The sequence below is a fragment of the Elephas maximus genome, chromosome 19 (assembly GCF_024166365.1).
Source record: "Elephas maximus indicus isolate mEleMax1 chromosome 19, mEleMax1 primary haplotype, whole genome shotgun sequence".
In the NCBI taxonomy this organism is placed as follows: domain Eukaryota; kingdom Metazoa; phylum Chordata; class Mammalia; order Proboscidea; family Elephantidae; genus Elephas; species Elephas maximus.
In genome coordinates this window covers 16,252,031-16,278,246 of record NC_064837.1, presented here as the reverse complement: position 1 = coordinate 16,278,246, position 26,216 = coordinate 16,252,031, and the positions used below count along the sequence as shown (strand labels likewise).

Genomic DNA, 26,216 nt, shown 5'->3' with positions numbered 1-26,216 from the left:
CCTTTTGATTGACAGCCTGGAGTGTTAACAATTTACACCACCCAGGGAATCTGAATACCAACTGTACCTCAGTAATGCTGTTTAAAAAATGAAAACAAACAACCCCCCAAAATAAAACGTAAGGCAATATGGTAGAATGGTGACTCCAGACTGGATGTTTAGAGAAGGCCACCTGGAGGAGGTGGCTTTTGAGCTGGGAGCTGTGTAACAAGGAGTGAGCCACCTGAGGATCTGGGTGAAGAGGGTTCCTGGCAGAGGGAACAGCAGGTGCAAAGTCCTTCTGGCAGAAATGAGCTTTGCAGTTTTGAGCCACAGAAAGAGGCCAGCGAGGCAAGGGTGAGTAAGGGGATGAGGAGAGGATGCTGAGCACTGTGTGTTCATTGCCCCAGCAGGGAGTGGGAGGGTTGAGGTGACCAGTAGCCCGTGCCCAGAAGGCAGTCAGTATCTTCCCAACATGCATTTCTGCCCAGGCTGTGTGTTGGTTGTGGAAGCCCTGTCCCCACCCCACAGAGACCAGAGACCCAGAATTCGGAATCTCGGGCATTGAATGGGCACCCAAAATGGAAACCTGCCTGGACATTGAATGACTGAGCTCCTCATCAGTGGATGATGGGGAAAGTTTGCTGAGTGACAGGTGATCTGGCCAACAACCATGGGTAAAAGAGCCTGATAGACCGAGGAGAGAAGGCTGACCTGTTAAGACATCCGATATTTCATATGGTTCCTGGTAAGGAAATGCTAAGCTCTATAAAGAACATGGCAACGTCTTTTGGAATCTCCGTGCCTTAAAAGGGTTGAGGCTGCACGGTTGGGTCTAGAGTAGTCACTGTGGCATCAGATGAGTTTATCTGGGCCGTGGTTGGTATGTCAAGCGTAGGTCACTTTATGGTGTGTTTCTATAGTAAGATGTGTTTCTTCATTGAGAACATATCATGTGCATCCTTAAGCTTAATCTACTTAGATGCAATGAATACTCCAATTAGAGGAATTATAAAGGCCACCAAACATCTAGGTACAAATCAAGGACCCTTACCGTGAACTTGAGAGGACATTGGCGGAATTCTCACCTTCTGCGTGGGAGACCTGGGTTTGATTCCCAGCCAATGCATCTCATGTACACCCACCACCTGTCTTTCAGTGGAAGCTTCCGTGTTGTTATGATGCCAGACTGGTTTCAGTGGAGCTTCCAGACTTAGATAGGCTAGGAAGAAAGGCCTGGCCCCCTGCTTCCAAAAAGCAGCCAGTGAAAACCTTATGGGTCACAACAGTCTGGTCTGCAACCAATCATACGGATGACTTAAGACAAGGCAGTGTTTTGTTCTGTTGTGAGCGGGGTTGTCATGAGTTGCAAACCAACTGGATGACAGCTAACAACAAAAACAACCATGAACTTAACTGTTAGACAATAGTCTTAGTGGGGGACTGCTTTGAGTTAGCAGGCAGGAGATCTGAATTGTCGCCCCAGCCCTGCCTATGATGTGCTGTGTGACGTTGGATCAGCTGGGCATCTCTAAAATGAGGATACTGGACTTCACCTCTATGGCTCTTCTCAGCTCTAATGGTTCCATGAAGCTCCCAAATGGCCTTCTAAAGGCCCTGTTGGCCGAAGTGCCCAGGCCCATCACCTCACTTTGATGGGAAATACTTGTTTGCCTTTGACCTACCCCCCAGCATCTAAATAGTAACGCTTTATGGATATGCACAAGCGAGCCAGGCCCCAGACTGGACTATTGCATGAAGGAACCCCTGGGCAGGGCCCAGAGCATGGTGGTGGTGCTGGGAGAAGTAGGCTTTGTGTTAGTGGCACATCTGACCCTCAGTAGCTTGACTGAGAGCAAAGTACGGGACTCCCTCCTCGGCAGGAGGAGGAGAATTCTGGCGAGAAGCTGAAAGTCTCTGCCTTGCTGCCTTTTGCCCTGTCTTCTGTGTCCTCTGTTCCCTGGCTTTATTGGTGCCCAGCACTGGCAGATGCTCCCTCCACCAGGTAGGAGGCTGGGCCCTGAGGAGCTGGATTTTGTTGCAGAGAGTCAGGTCGTCACTCAGAACTCCTTGTTTCCCATAGCAACCATTAGAGGGAGGTCGGGTAGGGATAAGTAATCCCATTATATAGACAATTCTACCCCTGTATTTTCCAGATGAGGGCTCTAAGGCACAGAGGGTTAAGTCTCCCAGGTCTTCTCCCAGATCTAGGCTGTTGCTATGATCTCTCAGGCTCCCCCGTGGGTTCCAACCCCAAGAAGAACATGGGGAGTAGGGGCAAATGCCTATCCTCTAGGACCAGAGGACCTGGGTTTTCATCAAGGTTATGCCACTGATTGACTGCTGCCTGACCTCTAGCAAGTCTTGTCACCTCTCTGAACCTCAGGGTCCTCATCTGGGAAATGGTAGGGGTAGAATTGTTTGGTTCATGAGTTGGAGTGAAAGGATGCCATGGTGGGAAGGTGGCTGATTATTCTTGGGCAAAGGAGCAGTCACAGAAACAAACCACAGGTGTGTTACTGACCCTCTACCCTCCTTGTGCCTTTTTCCCCCATTGTGGTGGGTGGAGAACAGAGAAGAGAAGGCCGTGGTGTTAGCCCCAAAGACTGCTGGAAATGGGATGAGTGGGGATGACCACCACATGATGAAGAGACAGTGGTGGGGATGACTATGGGGGGGGGTGAAGCTTAGCGATCTTGTATCCCATTGGTCCCAAGGCAATGCATAGTTAGGTCCTTGACATTGTGGGCCTGCTGCAGGGGTAATGGCTGGTATCAGACAGACCATCTTGAGAAGGGGACCAAGCCCTCTACTCCATGTCTGGCATAGGACGAAGAGGTTCCCTGCCTCACAGTCCTCTGGGTCCAGCAGAAACAGAGATTCCAGGGTAGAAAGAAGAGCTTTCCATTTTATCCCTGGAGGTTGTGCTTAAAGAAACGTATCCAAACTTTGGCCAGGGCCAGAGTCAATCTGTGGTCAAGGTCAGGGCTGTGTCTGAGGTCAAGGCCATGACTATGGTGAGTGTAGGGACTATGAGGCTGAGTCTGGAGCAGGTACATGGGCTCAGTGGGCGTGAAACCCATTACCATCGAGTAAATTCTGACTCATAGAGACTCTGTAAGACAGAGTAGAACCAGCCCATAGGGTTTCCAAGGAGTGGCTGGTGGATTTGAACTGCTGACCTTTTGGTTAGCAGCTGAGCTCTTAATCACTGGGCTGTGAAGTAGTTGCTAATACTCAGCCCACACCAGAGGTCACTGGGATTGAGAATTAACATGCAGGGAACAATCACCAGAAGATGAAAAGCAAAACCAATAACCAGGACATTTATCCAAATGAGTCCTTTGTATCCTCCGTGGCTCCTGTTGGGAGGCACGCACCACACTGAAGGGAAGTGGAGTGGAGACCCAGGGCTGAGCCACGCGGCTCCTCCATTTGCCTGAATGACTCTGAGAGGAGCTATTTCTTTCAGCTGCTGCTTCCTCCTGTCTGTGTGTGCCTGTGTGTGTGTATTCTTGCTGCTACTCAGGGGGCAAGTTCACTGTTGCCGGAGTGGAAGATCTGAAGGCTGAGTATCAAGAGCAGGGACAGGGGAGAGGTCCTGAGAGGGAGGCAGGGAGAGATGGAGGTGGGCAACTGGAGAGACAGGGATGTGGCTGAGGAAGTAGAGAGAGCGAGAAAGCCCGGAAAAGTATGAGAAAGCAGAGAGGGTGAGAAAGAGTGAGAGGGACTCCGAGAGAGTGGGAGAGACGGAAACACACACACACACACACAGACACACACAGAGCAAGAGAGAACCAGAGAGAGACAGTGATCCTGAAGGAGAGGGAGAAAACCAGAGAGAGCAAGAAAAGATGTGGGGGGGGGGGTGGGGGCAGGAACCTAGAGAGAAAGAGAGACCCAAGGAGAGTGCAGAGATCGAGAAAGAGACATATCTACCCAGAGAAAACAAGAGACTAGAAGAGGCAAGAGACAGGCATTGGGATGGGGGGGAGCAAGAGCACAAGCCTCATACAACCAAGAAATGGTGACAGGAGCAGAGTGCGTCCTTTGGACCTGGGGTCCCTGTGCTGAGAAGTTCATAGTCCAGAGCCGACAGAGAGAGGAATCCTTCCCCTGGAGCTGATGCCCTGAATTTGGACTTCTAGCCTACTAGACTGTGAGCAAGGGAGTGGGAGGGAGGCCCACCCAGAGAGAGAGAGAGACAGGTGGGGCAGGGAGCTCCGGGAGCCTGAGAGAGCCAGAGAAACACACGGACCAAGACAGACAGAGAGCAAGAGAAAGGGGCTGTTATGGATTGAGTTGTGTTCCCCCAAAAGATGTGTGTCAATTTGGCTAGTCCATGATTCCCAGTATTGTGTGATTGTCTGCCATTTTGTCATCTGATGTGATTTTCCTATGTGTTGTAATTATACTTCTATGATGTTAATGAGATTGGGTTAGCAGCAGTTATGTTAATGAGGCAAGACTCAGTCTATAAGATTAGGTTGTATCTTAAGTCAATCTCTTTCAAGATATGAAAACAAGAAGAGAGCAGAGAGATGTGGGAACTTTATACTACCAAGAAATAGTGCCAGGAGCAGAGCGTGTCCTTTGGACCTGGGGTCCCTGTGCTGAGAATTTCCTAGTCCAGGGAAAGATTGATGATGAGGACCTTCTGCCAGAGCCGACAGAGAGAGAAAGCCTTCCCCTGGAGCTGACGCCCTGAATTTGGACTTCTAGCCTACTAGACTGTGAGAGAATAAACTTTTTTTGTTGAAGACATCCACTTGTGGTATTTCTGTTATAGCAGCACTAGATAACTAACACAGGGACCTAGAAAGATCAGATCCAAGTGGGACAGAGCCTGGCATAAAGTGTGAGAGGAAGAGTGAGAGCCTGTGAAAGATACAGTGAAACCTCTGAGAGCTGGAACCCGAAGGGACTGCCTTGTTTTTCTGGGTCAAGCAAGTTTTCTGCCTTTGACAGGTCACGCACGTTTTCTGCCTATTGCTCATTTTAGTGGAACATATTTGAGTTTTCCTTCTCTGACAGGTTTCTGCCTTACACGGGTTCCAGCTTTCGCAGGTTTTACTGTAAATTTAATAGGGAGACAGACAAAAGACCAAGAGTGGAAGATAGGGGAGGGACATACACATCACTAGGAAGAGAGGGAAAGAGACCAGGGCGGCACAGAAGGAGGCATGCTCAGAGCTCCCCAGCCCTGGAAGCTCTTCTGGGTTCTGATTACCTGTTGTACACCCTGGGATAGGGCTGATCACACGGTAGAAAAAACAGGAGCTAGGAGGTGCTGAGCACCTGTTGAGCTCCTGCAGATACCCAGGTGCTCTCTCCTTTTATCATGTCAGAGTTAATTATTATTGTGCGTTTCACAAAACCAGATTCCTGCAGAATGGAAGTCACCTTGCACACAGTAGGCAGTCATGAATTCATTCACTGTAAAATGAGTGTTAGAATGAGTGAATGGCCAACTGCTTGCTTGAGTAACTCATCCAGGAGGTGAAAGAACTCAAGATGGGTTACAGACTATCCTGACCACCTCCACTTTGGACCTGGAATGAGAATGTTGTTAGGGCAGGTAATAGCATGGATAGAACCAAGAGTGAGTGTCGGGGCATAAGCCCACATGCTGCTGCTGGCAGTGGTGGTGATGGCGTGGTGGTGGCGGCGGTGGTGGTGGTAATAATGGTGATGACGACGCCGTCTTCATCAGCCCGTGATATTGGGTCTGTCTGTGTCCTTACTGTGCTACGCTGTCTTGTAAACTATTTACCTGGATTATTTCATTTAATCCTCATAGTGACCCTATGACATGGGCATTACTATCATATCAGCTAATAGATGAGAAAACTGAGGCTCATAAGGCTGAAATTATTAGCGCAAGGTCATGTAGCTAGCGGATGGTGAATCCAGGGTTGGAAATAACCCTTCTAACACCAGAACTGAGCTCTTAATCTCTTTACAAATTCTGCTTCCCCAGGAATAAATATCAAAACCAAAGCAGTTGCCATAAAGTCGATTTTGACTGATGGCGACCCTATGTGTGCCAGAGCAGAACTGTGCTCTGTAGGATTTTTCAGTGGCTGAATTTTTGGACGTAGATTGTCAGGCCTTTCTTCTGAGGTGCCTCTGGGTAGGTTCGAACTGCCAAACTTTTTGTTAGTAGTTGGCGTGCTTAACCATTTGCACTGCCCAGGGCTCTGTCCCCAAGAATAACACCACCTTATATTTGTTTACGGTATCTTCGTTTATATGGTTCTTTCAAGATTACTACATCATTTGGCCACACAACAGATTGCTAGAAAGAGCTGTTGAGCCAGAGTTGTTATTCCCATTTAAAAGGTAAGAAAAGGGGAAGAGTGGTTGAAGAACATGTGCAAAGGCACAAGGCCCTCACGTAGCAGAGTCTGGCCTGGAACCCAGTTCAGGGCTCTTCCCAGTACATTATGTTGCTAACAGGTATAAGGCAATGCCTGTGGCACCCCAAATGCAGCATGCTGGGCTCAGGAAATTGCCTGGGTATGTGTGATGCCTGGTGGAGTGTTGGGTAGCAATACAGGGCGTCAAGGACAGGCCATCGGGAGGGCAGGATTTAAGAACTATTGAAACAGTATATCTGGGTTTGAATACTGGCTCTAGCCAGTGACCTTGGGCAAATTAATTAACTAATCTCTGCCTTAGTTTTCTTGTCTACAAAATAAAGATAATAAGTGTACCTTTTTAGCATCGTTATGAGAATTAAATGAGTAAATATTTGTAAAACACTGTAAGTCTCAGTGTGTAGTGAGGACCTGATAAGTATTGTTAAATAAATCAAATCAATAAACAAAATAAGAAAGGAGTAGGAGACCCGGTGGCACAGTGATCAAGCATACAGCTGCTAACTGAAAGGTTGGTGGTTCGAACCCACCAGCTGCTCTGTGGGAGAAAGATGTGGCAGTCTGCTTCCATAAATATTTACAACCTTGTAAACTCTATGGGGCAGTTCTCCTCTACGCTAGAAGGTCACTGTGAGTTCAAATGGACTCAGTGGCAATGTGTTTGGTTTTTGATTAGGCATCCCACCCAGAAATGGTGTCTGGATTGCTGAGATTTAGAGCGATTCAGAACCCTGGACTCCAGATCCACCATATTGGTTCCATCTGGTCTGAAAAGTTTTTTGGTGGCAACATGGACCTCATCCCTTTATTCTTGGTTACCCTGGACCTTGGAGATTCTCCTCAATACTTTTTTTTTTCTATTTTGCTTTAAGTGAAAGGTTACAAATCAAGTCAGTCTTTCATACAAAAATTTATATACACCTTGCTATCTAAAAAAAAAAAAAAAAAAAATTTTTTTTTTTTTAATTTACCCCTAATTGCTCTCCTCCTAATGAGACAGTGCACTCCTTCCCTCCACTCTCTATTTTCATGCCCATTTGGCCAGCTTTTAAACCCCTCTGCCCTCTCATCTCCTCTCCAGACAGGAGATGCCAACATAGTCTCATGTGTCTACTTGATCCAAGAAGCTCACTCTTCACCAGTATCATTTTCTATCCCATAGTCCAGTCCAATCCCTGTATGAAGAGTTGGCTTTGGGAATGGTTCCTGTCTTGGACTAACAGAAGGCCTGGGGACCATGACCACTGGGGTCCTTCTAGTCTCAGTCAGGCCATTAAGTCTGGTCTTTTTATGAGAATTTGGGGTCTGCATCCCACTGCTCTCCTGTTCCCTCAGGGGTTCCCTATTGTGTTCCCTGTCAGGGCAGTCAATGGTTGTACCTGGTACCATCTAGCTCTTCTGATGTCAGGCCGATGTAGTCTCTGGTTTATGTGGCCCTTTCTGTCTCTTGGGCTCATAATTCCCTTGTGTCTTTGGTGTTCTTCATTCTCCTTTGCTCCAGGTGGGTTGAGACCAATTGATGCATTTTAGATGGCCACTTGCTAGCATTTAAGACCCCAGATGCCACTCTCCAAAGTCCTCAATACTTTTTAATATCTGATCTAGGAGAGAGGGCACAAAGCACTTCAGCAGGAGGTCCTATGATGGGAGAGGGGGAGGGAGAGGGAGAGAGAGTCTGTGGGTTTGTTGCTGGGGGAATGCCCCTTCACAGGACCACAGATTGCACCAGATATTTGTAGTACATGGTGGATGCGTGGGACCCAGGGGCTTATGTTCAGTGCGGTTAGGGAATATTGCCCCACTGGCTTCACCCAGAGTTATCACTAAGCTGAGACTGGGAAAGGACAAGGATAGAGACAGGGTTAAGGGGAGGAGTCAATTAATGGAGGGATTAAGAGATTCATAAAGGTAAGATATGGGTTAAGGGTTTCGCATAACTCAAGGCTTTCTTAGAGACGCAGACATCTGCTCTCCGGGTTACTTCTGAGCTGTTCGTGCTTCGCTCAAATCCTGATCCACTCCAATCCTGAAGGAAAACCATAATGGTTGCGTCATCTACTGACCGCTTCCTGTGCTCCAGGATCGTTACGTCCATTGTCTAATTTAATCCTATAACAACTCTAAGCTAGAAAAAGTCCCGTTTTACTGATGAAAAACTGAAGCTCAGAGAACTCAAGTAACTCACCCAAGGAAAACTGTTAGTAAGTGGCAAGTTTTTACTCTTTCTTCCTGAACATAGCACCTTTCAAGAAATACTGCCTTCTGTGCCAGGGATGGAGGCTCCTACGGGTTGTCAGTCTCTCTCGTGACTGCTCCTTTGTTACTTTCTTTTGCTGTAACATGTGGAAGTCCAGTAGGGGACAACAACAGTGTTCTTGGCAGTTAAAAATCCCTGAGTGTCTCATGCCTGTCTATAACTAGACACCTTTAATAGTTGGAGTCTACCTCAACTCAAAGCAATGAATAAATACTCCCTCTGGCACACAGCCCTGCCTACTCATACCCATCTCTGCTTCTTTCCGCAGAGGACATGACTGAAGGGAAAAATGCCATCCTCATCGGGATGAGCCAGTGGAACTCAAATGACCTGGTGGAGCAGATTGAGACCATGGGGAAATTGGAGGAGCATCAAGGTGAGATTCTGCTCTTTGTTGACCAGGGTGTGTACATAGGTGTGCCTGAGGGTGGGCTGAAGTGCTGGCAATTTGGGGCTAGGACTTGGGTCCTCTATGAGGAGTCACAGGTCTGGGAACCCTTCCTCCCAGTATCCTTGAATTCTGTGACTTGAAGGGAGGCTTATGGGGACTTCTGTGGGGTCGTCTGCAGCAGAGGAGTTCCAGGGTTCTAAAAAAGAGCTTCTCAGCAGCAGGGGTAGTCAAGGCCAACGGTGGTTCAGTAGTAGAATTTTTGCCTTCCATGTGAGAGACCTGGGTTCAATTCCTGACCAATGTACCTCACGCACAGCTACCACCTGCCTGTCATTGGAGGCTTGCGTGTTGCTATGATGCTGATCAGACTTCAGTGGAGCTTCCAGGCTAAGACAGACTAGGAAGAAAGGCCTGGTAGTCTGCTTCTGAAAATCGGCCAGTGAAAATCAGATCAAAGTGGTCTGATCCACAATTGATCATGGGAATGGCGCAAGACCAGACAGCATTTTGTTCCACTGTGCAAGGGGTCACTGAATTGGGGGCCAACTTGATAGCAGCTAACACCAACAATAGCAACAGCAGCAGCATGGGTAGGTATGGTTGGGTGACTGGGTCCAAGTTCCTTGGACTGCCAGGCCTGTGGGATTAGAATCTTCTGGATAAAGTAGAGTGACAACTGGAGGCGCCTTTGAGAAGGGGCAGGAGCTGAGGTCTAGGGGGAGAAGGGCAGCAGTGGAGGGTTGCAACTTCCTTTGGCTGAGCTGTTGAAGGAGTTTGTGGCTGGGGATTAATCCAGGCTTCTTGTAGAAGGGAATTTTGACCAGGAGCTTGGTCAGCAGACAAAGCAGGCTTATTTTTTTATGCATGCATCTGCCTCTCCACGTGACCATCTCTCCATCTGACCATCACTAGCAGAATGTTTGCTGAGCACCTACTGTGTGTAAGTGCTTGGCAGGGGGGATCAGAGGTGATTCACCTAAGCTTCTGCCTTGTGATGTGTGACGCTGTGTAAATCAGGATATAAAGGGATCAGGCTTAATCTAAGAGTTGTCAGGGCTGAAGGAAGAGGTAGGACCTTTAGAAGAAGGTGGGAGAGGGGAGCAAGGTAGGGTTCCTGAACAATGAATCCATGGGGCCAGACTCTGAAAGGCAAATGGGGGATGTATCTGAGGAGGTCATAAAGTCCGAGATGACATATGGGGAAACTGAGGTTTGGAGCAGGGCTGTATTTAGTTAAGTTCACTCTTGAGTGAGGAGCCACGGCTGGAACCCTATATCCTGGGTGCTAAGCTCTGCACCTGGTATCCTGAGGTGAAGTTTTTCTATCCCTCCTCACATACCATTCCTCCTCATTTTTGTCTCCTTCATCTCCTCTCCTTCTTCCTCCTTTGACTCTGCCATTCCTCAGTCCTGGTCTGAGGCATAGTTGTTGACTGGGAAAGGCCCTCCCATCAGGAGGTATTTGGTGAGATGCCCCTGGCCCAGCTCAAGGGAATGGCCACCTTGGTCGTGGCCTGTCCTGGTAGCAGGAGACCTAGGGTGATGCATCTGCTCTTTTCTTCCTCTCAGGGACCGCAGAGGGGGCCCAGAAGGGGCCATGGATTTCAGGCCCTGCCTCAGAACCATGCTTGGCAGCCATGAAAAGACAAACTCAAACTAGTAATCACCACTGATCTGGCCACCCTCTTTCTACCCCCACCCCACTTGTCTGCCCAAGAACGGATGAGTCAGACACAGCGTGAGCTAAGGACGGAGTGAGTGAGAGTCAGAGTGAGCTAGGAGGGAAGGGAGCTGGCAGTGGAGGGAGGGGAGAAGGAAGAAGGAGAGAGCTGATGGTAGAGCCAGAAACTGTGGGTTTGGAGTCTGAGAGGTCTGGGTTTGAACCTTGGCTCTGTGTCTCTCCATGGCTTGTGGCCCAGGATCATTACTTCATCTCTCTGAGCTTCAGTTTCTTCATCTGTAGAATGGAGCTAGTAAAAAGGTTGTGAGGATTAAATGAGATAATACTTGCAAAGTGCTTGCCCCATAGTAGGCATTCAATAACAGGTAATTATTATAATGATTCGGGGCAGTCGTGGTTCAGTGGTAGAAGTCTTGCCTTCCATGTAGGAGGCCTGGGTTTGATTCCTGACCAATGCACCTCATGTGCAGCCATCGCCCATCTGTCAGGAGAGGCTTGTGGGTTGCTATGACGCCAAACAGGTTTTAGCAGAACTTCCAGACTAAGATGGGCTAGGAAGAAAGGCCTGGTGATCTACATCTGAAAATCAGCCAATGAAAACCCTGTGACCATTGGTTAGGAGGCATTGAGTTTCTCTTCATGGTGATGGGAGATTTGGCAATGATTAATGGGTGGTGGTTACATGACATGATTAATGTAGCTGACACCACTAAATTATGTACCTGAAAAAATGTCGAATTGGCAAATGTGGTATCGTGTATATTTTTTTCAATAATAAAAGAAAGAAAGAAAAAACCCTGTGGAGCACAAGGGTCTGATCCGAAGCCGATCATGGGAAAGGTGTGCAGGACTGGGCAGCATTTTGTTCCACTGTGTGTGGGCTGCCATGAATCAGGGGATGACTCGATGGCAGCTATCAACAACAACAACAGTGACAATGATTGAAGAGGGAGAGAAGAATGGGAAATCTTGCGTAAGTACAACCTTAAATGCTTCGTGATGCTCATGAAAGATTGATTCAGGGGGTGTGCCTGTCCGCATCAGAGAGCTGATGCTGTTTCTTCCCAGTAAAAAATAAGAAGCAGGAGGGAGAGAGGGAAGAGGGCCGAGGAAGAGGAAACCAGCTGAGTTTCTAGCTCCTTTTTCTGAGTCCCGTTGTCCTGTGGATTCATGATGTGAATTCCCACAACACAATAGAACACACATATTAATTTCATGCATTTCAACGATCATTTATGGAGCCATTGAAGGAGCCCAGCCCTGTGCTCGATGTAGGGAGATAAAGGCTAGAGGATGGAATGGTCACCCTCTGGGAGGTGACAGCAAAAGAGCTAAAGAGACAGATCATAGCCTCGGGTTAGTATGCAGTGAGATAGGCTGTGGAAGGAACCTTAGGACTAAGACTCTGGGGTACATCTGTTGAGAAGGGAGCTCACAGAATACTTCCTGGAAGTATTCACAGAATACTGCCACCAAATGGGTGGAGTGGACAGAGCTTATACTCCTGTCTTCTTCCGATTACCTGTCCTTAAACACAGGGCTCACTCCAGAGACCTTCCTCTCATGGTTCACGTTCTAGCCAACCACTTCTTCTGTGAGTGCTTCAGCAACCCCCAGTGATGATTCCCAGCTTACTCCAGCCAAGACCTCGCTCCTGAGTTCCGGAACTGTGTTTTCGGTAGCTTCCTGATCCCCTCAACCTGATGTCCCAGAGACTCCTTATGCTCCCCAAAGTTCCAAATGGCACTATCTTTGTCTTAAGCCTTAATTGTGTTTTATGTTCCACTTTTTATCTCTTTAACCATTTAAAACATATGTCGCGTAGGCACTTTCAGACTGCTCTATTATCTCCAATTTTTAGGGTATCAATTCTGGGGTGTGTGTGTGTGTTTCTGATAACTGTACCTCACTGGTTTTGAGTCTTCATTTTTTATTGTGAACTCATCTTGCCTCCCCCCCACCCGCCTTTTTCTTTTCTGTGCAAGTCCTGTGTGTCCTGTTGTTGTTAGATGCCATTGAGTTGGTTCCAACTCATAGCGACCCTGTGTACAACACAAAGAAACACTGCCTGGTCCTGTGCCAACCTCACAATCGTTGCTATGTTTCAGACCATTGTTATAGCCACTGTGTCAATCGACCTCGTTGAGGGTCTTCCTCTTTTTTTGCTGACCCTCTACCTTACCAAGCATGATGTCCTTCTCCATGGACTGATCCCTCCTGATAACATGTCCCAAGTATGTGAGACGAAGTCTCACCATCTTTCCTTTTAAGAATCATTCTGGCTGCACTTTTCCAAGACAGATTTGTTCATTCTTCTGGCATTTGATAGTAAATTCAATATTCTTCGTCAGCACCATAATTCAAGGGAATCGATTCTTCTTCAATCTTTCTTATTTATTGTCCAGCTTTCCCATGCATATGAGGCAGTTGAAAATACCGAGGCTTGGATCGGTGCACCTTAGTCTTCAAGTGGCATCTTTGCTTTTTAACACTTGAAAGAGGTCTTTTACAGCAGATTTGCCCAATGCAATACGTCGTTTAGTTTCTCGACTGCTGCCTCCATGGCTGTTGATTGTGGATCCAAGTCAAATGAAATCCTTGACAACTTCCATCTTTTCTCCGTTTATCATGATGTTGCTCATTGGTCCAGTTGTGAGGATTTTTGTTTTCTTTATGTTGAGGTGTAATCCATACTGAAGGCTGTGGTCTTTGATCTTCACTAGTAAGTGCTTCAAGTCCTCTTCACTTTCAGCAAGCAAGGTTGTGTCATCTGCATATCACAGGTTGTTAATGAGTCTTCCTCCAATCCTGATGCCCTGTTCTTCTTCATATAGTCCAGCTTCTTGGATTATTTGCTGAGCATACAGATTGAATAAGTATGATGAAAGGATACAACCCTTATGTAAACTTTTCTGATTTTAAACCACGCAGTATTCACTTGTTCTATTGGAAGGACTGCCTCTTGGTCTATGTACAGGTTCCTCGTGAGCACGATGAAGTGTTCTGGAATTCCCATTCTTTGCAATGTTATCCGTAATTTGTTATGACCCACACAGTCGAATGCCTTTGCACAGTCAATAAAACACAGGTAAACATCTTTCTTGTGTTCCCTGTTTTCAGCCAATGTCTGCCTAACATCAGCAATGACATCCCCTGTTCCAAGCCTCTTCTGAATCTGGCTTGAATTTCTGGCAGTTCCCTGTGGATGCACTACTGCAGCCGTTTTTGAATGATCTTCAGCAAAATTTTATTTGTGTGATGCTAATGATATTGTTGGATAATTTCTGCTTTCTGTTGGATCACCTTTCTTTGGAATGTTCTCAAAGTGACATGGTGTGCCCTAGGTTGTGAAAGTGTCCTTATAGAGAGTGATCTTGCTTGTTTCTGCTGGGCCTGAGTGTTTCACTCATTCAGAACAATTCGTATGTTTATCTTAGAGCGTAGGGGTTTTAAAGCTTGCAAACAGCCATCCAAAGCACAACAATTGGTGTCTATTCACCTGGAGCAACAGAGGAAGAAGGAGAGTCAGGAACAGGAGGAGGATATGGAATGTGTGGCTCATTGCCTTCATGAACAACTGCGTCCTTTATCATGAGACCAGAAGAACTGGATGGTGCCCAGCTACCACTGAACATTTTGATCAAAGATTCCGTAGAAGAATCCTGATCAGAAGGGGGAAAATGCAGAATAGAGTTTAAAATTCTCATGGACTCTAGACTTCCTGGAGCAGTGGAGGCTGGATGAACCCCTGAAACTATTTCTCTGAAGTAGTCTTTAAACCTTAAACCAAAAATACCCCCTGAAGTCATCTTAAAACCAAGCAGTAGTTTAGCTTAACTAGTAAAAAAGCTCTGCCTTGAGCATTATGCTCTTTTAAGAACTATTTATATGGGATCAAATTGACAACAGCAACCCCTTAGACAAGAATGTTAGGGGGCAGTGAGTTTATATTAATGAGGGAGGACCAACTCAGAAAACGAGGGCGAGAATGGTTGCACAACTCAAAGAACGTAATCAATGTTACTAAATTGTACCTGTAGAAACTGTTGAATTGGTGTATGTTTTGCTGTGTATATTCTCAACCATAACAAAATAAATAAAATTTAGAAAAAAACTAAGAATAAATTTAGCAGTCGTAAAATCGCATTTCACAAGAAATTCCAGAAATTTCAAAAAAAAAAAAAATTTACAGCTTAGAATTGCCATCCTGCATGGGCGGTATAAATTTGGACCCTGTACCCATATGTGGTGCAGGCCTGGGGTTTTAATTACTGAAGTGTGACTTTTTTTTTTCTCACTATCTGTCAATGATGTCTTTGCTGCTTCCCCAAATGGATTTTTTTTTTAGTTCATTTATGAATGGAGCAACCTTTCAAGGCTTCCTACCGTAGAGGGGGCTCCACTTTAGCGCCTCACCTTCCACAGGGTGAGGCTGAGCCTCTGGAGTTAAAAATCGGCTCTCAGACTCTAGCCCTGGAGCCTCTATCCACCTGCCCTTCTCTCTGAAAGATTGTTTTTATTTTTGCATGGCAGTTTCCTCTTTGTTTCTGCCACCTGTGTGTTATCTCTACTTTGAGCCTGGTGGTTGTCTTAGTTGCCTACAGCTGTCGTAACAAAGTACCACATATTGGGTGGCTTATAAGGACAGAAATTTTTTGTTTCTCAGCTCTGGAGGCTGAATATCCTAAATCAGGGTATCAGTAGTGTTGATTCCTTCTGGGGAATCTGAGGGCGGGTCTGTTCCATGTCTGTGTCCTAGCTTCTATGATGACCAGCGATCCTTGGTGTTTCTTGGCTTGTAGATCACTCTGTCTCTGTCTTCACATGGCTGTCTTCCCTGTGTCTCCCTGTTCTCCTCTTTATAAGGACTCGAGTAAGATCTCATGTTAACTTCACTGATAACATCTTCAATGATCCTATTTTCAAAGGTCGTATTTCACAGGTACTGGGGGTTAGGACTTCAACATACCTTTTTGGGGGACGTAAATCCATCCATAACAGTTAGGTATTTACATTTTCTTGTAATATATTGCCCAGTATATTTATTGAAATGGAGAGGGATCCTTCAGCATCAGTCTAGGCCACCTTATTTCTTCAATACCTTCTCATTTAAAAAAAAAAAAGTGAACAATACAGATAAAAACAAAGTCTCCCTTCACTACTTCTTCAGCTGAAGACCTCACTGCAGAGTTGATCAATGCGAAGAGTATTTCTCTAGAGATAGAGCATATTAGACTGCAATTTGCCTCCCCGTCTCCCATTTAACAGTAGGTCTTGGAGAGCTTTTCATATGAGTACATATAGACCCATCTACTTCTTTTTACCTCTGCTACAGTATTCTCTATAATAGATGCACCATAGTTTATTTGACCTTTCTGTATTGATAGACACCACTACTCATCTGTTAGTTTGTTGTACTGTGACACTGGAAGCTCTGCCATTGGTATTTCAAATACCAGCAGGATCACCCCTAGTGGGCAGGTTTCAGCAGAGCTTCCCAAATAAGACAGATTAGGGAGAAATGCCTTCTGACCTACTTCTGAAAATTAGCCAATGAAAGCCCCTTGGATCACAGCAGAACATTGTCCAGTATAGTGCTGGAAGATGAGCCCCCTAGGTTGGAAGACACTCATACTATACAGTGGCCACAACAATGAACTTGAGCATACCAATGATCATGAAGATGGCATAGGACAGGGCAACATTTTGTTTTGTTGTAAATAGGATCCCCACGAGTCAGAGCCAACTCAGTGACAGCTAACAACAATCGATAGAGATTAGAATTTCTTACTATTAAAATGTTACATGGGTTGAAAGGTATAAGCATTGAAAATTGTATACGAATGCCAAATTGTTTTCCAAAAACACTGTACAAATTTATATTCACACCAAGCTTGGGATAAAAAATCCCCACAATGTTATCAGACTTGATATTATCAAACTACTTTAAAATTTTACCTGATTGATGAGTAAAGATGTTTTCTCATTGTTTCATTTTGTATTTACTTGATTGCGAGTGAGACTAAGCACCTTTTCATAAATGTATTGACCAACCCTATATTCTTTTATCTGAATTTCTGAAATGTAACTTTTGCCATTTTTCTATTAGGTCATTTGTCCTTTATATATATATACTTTTCATATATATGTACATACTACACATATATGCATATATTTACACACACACATCTAGATATCAAACCCACTGCTGTTGAGTTGATTCTGAGTCCCAGCAACCTCATAGGACAGAGTACAGCTGCTCCATAGAGTTTTCAAGGAGCGGCTGGTGGATTCGAACTGCTGACCTTTTGGTTACCAGCTGAGCTCTTAACCACTGTGCCATCAGGGCTCTCTCTCTCTATATATTCTGGATATAAATTACTTGTCTGCTGTATATGTAAAATATTTATCTCGTGAACCATGCCACTTTGCTGAATTTGCATATTCTAAGCTTGTCAGTTGATTCTCTCGGATTTTGTAGGTAGAACGTCATGTCATCTGCAGATCTTAACAGTTACATTCTTGTGAATATTTACACTGCTTACTTGTTTTTCTCTTTTGATTGCATTGCACAGGATCTCCAGACAGATGTTGAGTAGCAGGAGTGATAGCAGGCTTTCTTATTTGATCTCTTTTGATTGCATTGCACAGGATCTCCAGACAGATGTTGAGTAGCAGGAGTGATAGCAGGCTTTCTTATTTGATCCTGACTATATACTGGAAATGTTTTTCTTAAATATGTCACCAATAAGTATGACCCTTGCCCTAGGATTTCAGAAATATCTTTCCTCAGGTAGAAAAATTACTTTCTAAAGTTATGCCTGCTTTCTCGTTCCCCTCCTCCCATTCCTCTTCCTTCTCTTCCTCTCCTTCTTCTGTCTATCTTGTTCTTCGTAAATTTTGCCAAAGGTTTGTCTATTTTGGTCTTTGCAAAGAACCAGCTCTTAGTTTTATTGATCGACTCTAACTTTTAAAATTTAATTTGTATAAATTGCTCCACAGGGTTTCCAAGGAGTGGCTGTTGGATTTGAACTGCTGACCTTTTGGTTAGCAGCCAAGGTCTTAATCACTGTGCCACGGGCACTCTTTATATAAATTAGCGTTGCTTTTATTTTTGCTATGTTTTTCCTTCTTCCTTCTGGAGTTTATTTTACTTGTACTTTTCTAGATTCTAGAGATAAGCATTTTAAATCTTTCATGAATGTTCAATATGAATTAAAAAAAATGTTATTTATACATGTTGCATTCCAAGTTATCTGTCTGTCTATCTGTCTCTCTACCATTCATTAGATCAAGCTCATCAATACAGTTTTCCCTCCCCTTTTTTTCTGCCTCTTGTTGACATAAATTTTCTTATATAGGTTTTTTATACATTTCTAAAAATTTAGATTTTTAACTCACATTTGAAAACTGGTATTTTCTATCAGGATCCAGGTTAAATCATTATCTGTATCCTGTTGCAGGTAGGAAAAGACCTCAGGATGCTTTTACTTCCTTTATTTCCATGATCCTTGCCCATTTGGTTCTATATTCTTGTCAGTTCTGTTTTCAACTTAATAATAAGTTTTACTGCTTTTGGGGGGAAGGGCTATTTTATATTATCAGCATGGCTCCTCCTCTTCCTCCTCCTTCCTCTTCTTCAGTTAACTATATTGAGGTATAACTTATATTCAGTAAAATTCACCCTTGTTAGTATATGGTTTTCACTTATGCTTCTTAAATTCATTCCTTTCTCTTGGATTTATTCCCTCTTCCCTAGAATATCTCCTTAAGTAATTCTTTCCGGTAGGGACTTTGGATGGTAACTTTCCAAGTCCTTGAATTTCTAAATATATCTTGATTTTGCGTTCTCATTTGAATGCAGACTTGCCTGCCTTCCTAATCCTGTTCCCAGCTAACTTTGGGGAGATTCCTCCAAGGCCTTCTTGCATTCAGTGTTGCTGGCGGAAAGACTGAGGTCAGTTTGATTCTCATTTCTTTGTGGGTAACCTGTTTTCTCCCCTTCTTGAAGCTTTAAATTGATTTTAGCCTTTATTCTTTGTATTTTGAAATCACAAACAATGTGTCTGGGTTAGATTTTGGTTGTCATTTTTTGTTGTGAGTGTACTTGGTGTTCTGTCTTGATTACTGTGAAGGTTCTCCTTATTTCTTCGAGTGTTTCCTTCTCTCTGGTTTCTCTCCAGACCTTATATTAGAGAGTTGCTGGAAGTTTTCTAGGTGTTCTCAACTTGTCTTCCCTATTCTTATTTCTTGGTCCTTGCTGGGGTCTATGAGTATTCCTTGGCTTTAACCTACTAATTTTCTTTTCTTCAGTTATTTCAATTTTTCTGGTCAGCAGTTTTATTGAGTTTTAATGTATTTTTATTTTTCTGGCTATAATCTTTTCATTTTCATGTTTCTTGATTGGCTCTTTTTTCATAACAACCTGATTTTTGATTTATGGGTACCACGGGTTCTATGCCTTATAAAGTTGCTTTTGGTTTGTTCTGTGAAGTTCAGAGTTTTCTAGTAGGTTAGAAATTGGTGGGAATAGACCACACACACTTAAGACTGGATTAATTAGCCAAATCATAAGTGAGATGATTAGGCAGGACAGGAGTGATCTTGATTCTAATTACTTAAGGAAGCACATAGCTACCATTAACATGGTCCAAATAAAGGAGGTGTTCCCATATCCTCTTTTAAAAATTTAGATATAATTCCCATGCCATAAAATTCACCCTTTAAAAGTGTACTATTCAGTAGTTTTCAGTATATTCTAAATTTGTGCAACCATTACCACTATCTAATTCCAGAACATTTTTATTATCACAGAAAGTAAGCCTGTACCTATTAACAGCTGCTCCTCAGTACTCCCTTTCCCAAGTCCCTGTGGATTTGCCTATTCTGGAAATTTCCTATAAATGGAACCATACAATATTTGTCGTTTTGTGTCTGGCTTCTTTCACTTAACATAATGTTTTCAAAGTTCATCCATGTTGTAGCATGAAATCGAACCTTCATTCCTTTTTGTGACTGAATAATACTCTATCGTATGGATATACGACATTTTGTTTATCCATTCATCAGATGATGGACATTTGGGTTGTTTCCTTTTTTTTTTTTTTTGGCTAGTCTGAATAATGCTGCCTTTAGATGCTATTGTAAATGGAATTATTTTCTTAATTTCATTTTTGGATTGTTCATTGCTAGTGTATACAAGTAGAATGGATTTGTGTATATTGATCTTGTATCCTGCAACCTTCCTGAACTCATTTATTAGCTCAGAATCACCTAGAGGCCTTGTTAAACCATCTGCTCTCAGGATTTTCTATAAACATGATCCTGGCCTCTGTGAATAGATAGTTTTACATCTTTCCTTCCAATCTAAATGGCTATTATTTCTTCTTCTTGGCTAATTGCCCTGGCTAAAACATCCAGTACAATGTTGACTATAAGTGGCGAGAGCAGACATTCTTGCCTTGTTCCTGATCTTAGGGGGAAAATTTTCAGTCTTTTGCCTTTATGACGTTAGTTGTGAATTTTTGTAGATTCCCTTTATTAGGTAGAGTAAGTTCCCTTCTATTTCTAGTTTGTTGAGTGTTTTTATCATGAAAGGGTGCTGGATTTTGTCAAATGTTTTTCTGTATCCATTGAGGTGATTGTGTGGGTTTTGTCCTTTATTCTATGACTAACAGTGTATTACATTGATTGGTTTTCATATGTTTAACCAACATTGCATTCCTGAGATAAATTCTGATTGGCCCTTGATAAATCTTGCCCTGTCAAAGCTCTTTTATGTCTATGTCAGAATAATTTGTATTATCAATCTAAGTTATCATTTAAAGGACTATTTACAGTCAGGGCTCTTACCGTTTTTGAAAAAACTTAGCATCACCAAGGACACATCCGCACTGAGAGGAAGAGACCAGCCACTGTCTACATGTCCGTGATCAATCTCTCTGCCTCCTCCTTTTGAGGGTCTTTTTTTCCTGCCATTTACCCCCTGACTCTGGTTTATGCCGTTGTATCTAGATCTGTAGTTCTGAAAGAATGGTCCTTGGACCATCAGCATTAGCAGCACCTGGGAACTTGTCAGAAATGTGAATTCCGGAGCCCCATCCCAGATCTGCTGAATCAGAAACTGGGGGCAGGTGTTTTTCCAAGCCCCCTGGGGGATTCTGATGCATGCTAAACTTTGAGGACCATTAATGATTCTGATACGAGGTTTGTCTAAACACTCCACAGGTCCATTTCCCTGTATTTCCTTTCCTCTCCTCCAGACGTTGCGTATCACATCTGTTTCACATTGTTGGTTTCCCTCTAATATTTAGTAATGTTTGGATTTATCTTCTGCCTTGTGCTTGGAGTTCCCTGATAGCCTGTCTCTGAGTTATGTGATATGCCTGTTTACTGCAACCTTAGGGAGTGTAGAAAATGCTGTTAGGTGAGTTGGGCCAGTAGCTCCTTTTACTGCTCTTGTGTATTCCAGCTTCCAGGGTGTCCTGTCTCTCAAACATTGTTTCCTTCTCTCATTTGGAGGCAGGGTTTGGTGGGCAAGGGCCAAATCACCTGGCTTCTTTACTACGGAACCCTAGACAATGGTCAAAGCTGCCTTCTGCTCCTGTATTTTCCACCCAGGAGTCTAAAGCTCCGTCCGAGCTGCCTCCACCATTGGCCACGGACCTTCCTTTGCAGGCTTGAGGCTGTGGTTTCTTCCCACCAGGGCTGGTTTCATGGCTGCACGCTTAGAAGGGTCTTAGACTTGGTTTAATGCCTGGCTGTCACTGTGTTGAAATTCTTTTTTTTATTTTGTTTTATTTTTAAATTCTCTCTCTTCTGATTACATTAGTCATGTTGTGCAACCATCGCTCATATCCATTGCCAAATTTTCCATCACCGTTAACAGATACTCGATGCTTCCTAAACAATGACTCCTTGTCATCTTAAAATTTCTAAGTTTTGAAGAAGCGGCCGTGTGTTTTGATTTTCATTGGGCCCTGTCATTTATGTGACCAGCTCTCTGTCCCTCCATCAGATATCGCTCTCTGTCTTCTTCCTTTTGGGGATGCCTCATAATTTCTGGACTGCTAAGGATATCCTTTCTTATTTTACTGCACTACAAAGATTAATGTACATAAACATATAAAATGTCATTTTATAGGAATTTGGGGCTGGAGGACAAGGCTAGACCATGGAGTCAGTTTGCCATGTATCTTAGTCTCCGAGTGCTGCTATAACACAAATACCACACGTGGATGTCTTTAAAGAACAGAAATGTATTTTCTCATGGTTCGGAAGCTGAAAGTCCAAATCATGGTCTCGACCACATTGATTCCTTCCTTGTAGGTAGTCTCGGTGTTGCTTGGTTCCTTGGCTTGTAGACGAGCCTCATAAAAGTCCGTCTGCCGCCATGTTTGTGTGTGCCTCTGTGTCTTATCTGCCCTCCATAACTCGGAAGTGATTAGGTTTAGGACACACCCTACACTGTTATGGGCTCATTAACATAACAAAGAAAACCTCGTTTTTAAACAGGATTACATCCACAGGTAGAGGAGTGAAGATTCCAACACATAATTTTGGGGGGACATAATTCAATCCACGGTGCCATGTTTATCCAGTTCTAGTGTGGTGCTTCTAAAACATAAAGCCAGTAATGTCATTCTGCTGCAGGATTGGCAACTAATTCTTCATTGCCTGCGGAATGAAGCCTAAATTCCCCAGCCTGGCATGTAAGACCATCGACGATTTGAGTCCAACCTTCTTTTAACAATTTTAAGTGTTTGGGGTTAGTGAGTTCTCCGTGATTACATGGATCAAGCAGCGCTGGAACAGTTACCATGAGTGATGTTGTAAATCATTGCTAGATCCAGGTTGTCTCTGACTCCGATATTCATGGCTTCTGGGACTTCTGCTCCCTTCTCCCATCTTTCCATTCACCCTATGTTCTGGCCAAATGGCAGGGCAGGATGGAAGGCTGCATTTCCGCTTCCTGCCTTTGCCCCTGCTCTTCCCCTGATTTCATCTACAGCTCTCACAAATCTGGTCTCCTCCTCCAAGAAGCCTCTCTGATGCCGCAGCCTCTCACAAAGCCCCCTCCCTCCTGCCCAGCATAGCATTGCTGGTCCCCCACCTGCAGCACTGACCAGCCTGCTTCAAATCATGCCTTTCTGAGCGTGGGCTTTCCCTCCCATTCTAAACTCAAGGCCGTTAGGGGCTCATCAGGCGTTCATGCACTCCCTCACTCACTTATGCATTCAGCACGCACATCCTGATATTTACTCTGTGTCAGACCCTGGGCTGGTCAAGGCTAGGGACAAGAGATGACTCAGAAACAAACTCAGAAATGTCCAGCTCCCAGAGAGGCAGTGGGGGGTGGTTCTAGTTCAGTGAGCTAATTGTTCTAACAAGAGTGGGAACAAAGTACAGAAGGATCAGAGAATAAGTGCAGATTGACCTGAGACATCGGGAGAGGAGCTAAGGATAATTTTCTGGACAGACCAAGGAGGGTGTAACAGGCAGAGGGACTGGCAGATACAGAGACATGGAGGGAGGCATGAGGAAGCAGGGGGATTTGAGAAATCACACAAGGTTCATCATGTTTGAAGCTTTGGGTGTGAGCCGTTGGGCTGGGGTATGAGATGTGCTGGGGTGTGAGGTGTTGGGCTAGGGGGTGTGAGGCATTGGGCTGGGGGTGCGAGGTGTTGGGTTGGGGGTGTGAGGTGTTGGGGTGGGGGTACTAGGCGTGGGGTTGGGGGTGTGAGGTGTTGGGCTAGGGGTATGAGGTCTTGGGCTGGGGTATGAGGTTTTGGGCTGGGCATGAGGCATTGCACTGGGGGTGTGAGGTGTTAGGCTGGGGTGTGAGACTTTGGGCTGGGGTGTGAGGTATTGGGTTGGGGTGTGAGGTATTGGGCTGGAGGCGTGAGGCTTTGAGCTGGGGTGTGAGGCTTTGGGCTGGGGTGTGAGGTGTTGGGCTGAGGTGTGAGATGCTGGGCTGGGGTTGAGGTGTTGGGCAGGGGTATGAGGCATTGGGCTGGGGTTGAGGTCTTGGGCTGGGAGTGTGAGTCTTTAGGCTGGGGTGTGAGATGTTGGGTTGGGGTTGAGGCATTGGGCTGGGGTGTGAGATGCTGGGCTGGGATAGCAAAAGGGAGTGGGGAGGTCTTGGAGAAGAGGCAGGGAGAGAAGGCAGCAGCTGCCCGTGAAGGTGTTGAATGATGGGTTGAGGAGTTGGAGCCTTCTTGGGAGTGCCTGAGGATCCAAGGGGTGATTTAAGCAGGGAAGCAATGTGCCACTTTTTAGAAAGATCATTCTGGAAGCCAATGTCAAGGATTTAGAAGGAGGGATGAATGTAGGGGAGTTGCCCTGAGCCAGATGAGAGGTAATGAGGGTGAATCTTAACCTGCAGCTCAGCAGTGGCTCAGGAGTGTTCGGGAATACCAGAGTTTGGAGAGCAGGATGGTCCCAGTGTTGGGTGTTTTCTTATCAGCCGTAGGTCATGAGCTGAGTTACAGGCTGAACCAGAGCCTGGTTAGGACTCCCAAAGCTAGCAAGAGGAGGGCCCAGTGCGTGTCCTGAGGTTTCAGCTGCTCCCATCCCTGCTTCCGTGGAGTCTTCCAAGACACTTCCTGGCATATCAGGATGGGAATTCCCAGGCCCTTCTTCCCCCAGGCCCAGCTTGTCTGGTTTTCTTCCTTAGTAGCCACTCAACTCTCCCCTTAGAGAAGGGAAGAAAGTGCTCCTGCTCTTGGAAATGGTTAAGAGCTGACTACTAACCTAAAGGTTGCTGGTTTGAATCCACCCAGTGGTGCCGTGAAAGAAAGGCCTAGCAATCTGCTTCCATAAGATCACAGCCAAGAAAGCCCTATGGAGTAAAATTTTACTCTGTGATACACGGGGTCGCCATGCGTCGGAATCCACTCATTGGTTCTGTTCTTAGCTACAAAGGTTGCTTCTCTAGCTGTTGGGGAGCTCCCAGTTTGTTGGAAGGGGAATGGGAAGAGGAAATATAAATTCTCTCAGCAGACCATGAGTGGGCACTTGGAGGGGTCTCCTTGGAGGGCTGTGTGAGTTTGGGACAAGCAGAATTGGTGGAGAGGTTAGGGCTTCCTGGGAGAGCTGGGGCAGGCATGTTGGTCTGCCTTCCAGGTTCCCTGCATTGACGTGTTTGCAGGAAGCTTCTGGCAGCTTCTGCTCTTGAGAAAGCTTTAGATCGGGCGAGGCTGTCGGGGCCCAGGGGCCTTGGAAAGCTGCAGGCCAAGTGGGGTCTCGTTTAGGCGGTGGCTGAGGCAGCTGCACATTGGTTAATCAGCCTCACCGTGGGAGCCCGTTCATCGGCAAGGTGGTGTTCACAGCAGACTCTTCATCTACCGGCAGCAGCTGCTGCGAGGGAAGATGGAGCCAGCCGGGCTGGGTAGGCTGGGCCAGCATCCTGCTACCTTGGCCCCACGCTCACCGTGTCACACATCAAGCTGTTCCTGCCCAGGTCCCTTGGATGCCCAGCTCAGGTTTCGGAAGAAGCCAGGCCTGCAGGAAACACTAGCCAGTTCCCAGGCCTCTCTTCCATACCCCTTGTAAACACTCCCTTCTCCGGTCCCCTTGATCCCCACTCTCAGCCCGGGTCAGGCTTTGGTCCCTCAGCCTCTGATTTGTCAGCCGCACCCCCTCGGTCTCGGTGGGTCCCCACTTCAGGAAGTACTTCCCACACCACCAGAGCCACCCCAGCAAGCCCTACTCTAGAAAGGCCTCCACGTAGCGGGCAGGGGCAGGGTCATGGGAAAACCCTCACCTGTTGTCAAGGCAACAGATCTAAATGCTGGGTAAGCGACTCTATCCTTCTGAGCCTCAGTTTTCTCATCCGCTAAGAGAACCTGGTGCCCTTTTCCTGCAGGTGTGAGATTGTAATGATTTAACAGAAGGGAAAGCACAAGGCAAACTGTGAAGCTCCTTGCACGCCCAGGAACAGCCTTTACAGTTTACACAACTGTTATGGATAGAATTGTGGCTCCCCAAAACGTGTATCGACTTGGCTAGGTCATGATTCCCAGTACTGTGCGGTTCTCCACCATTTTGTGATCTGATGTAATTACTTATGTGTTGTAAATACTAACCTCTATGATTTTTTTTTTTTTTTAATGATGTTTATTGATGTTTATGAGGCAGGACTCAATCTACAGAATTAGGTTGTATCTTGAGTCAGTCTCTTTTGAGACGTAAAAGAGAGAATCCTGCAGAGAGGATGGGGACCTCATGCCACCAAGAATGAAGAACAAGGAAGGGAGCTTGTCCTTTGTTTGGACCTGGGGTCCTGGCGCTGAGAAGCTTCTAGACCAGGGGAAGATTGATGATGAGGACCCTCCTCCAGAGCCGACAGAGAGAGAAAGCCTTGCCCTGGAGCTGGCACCCTGAATTCGGACTTCTAGCCTCCTAGACTGTGAGAGAATAAATTTCTGTTTGTTGAAGCCATCCACTTGTGGTATTTCTGTTATAGCGGCAGTAGATGGCTAAGACAACAACCAAGCCCATACTCGTGGAGTTAGCTTTGAAGAGGCC

General features: G+C 45.4%; 1 protein-coding gene across 1 annotated transcript in view; it reads left to right on the top strand.

Moving 5' to 3' along the window:
• PITPNM3 (PITPNM family member 3) overlaps positions 1-26,216 on the top strand; it is a 111,399-nt gene that overhangs the window by 30,125 nt on the left and 55,058 nt on the right. Inside the window, exon 3 of the mRNA XM_049860283.1 lies at positions 8,885-8,992. Coding sequence (XP_049716240.1) covers positions 8,885-8,992 — 108 coding nt within the window. The remainder of the gene's footprint in view (positions 1-8,884; positions 8,993-26,216) is intronic.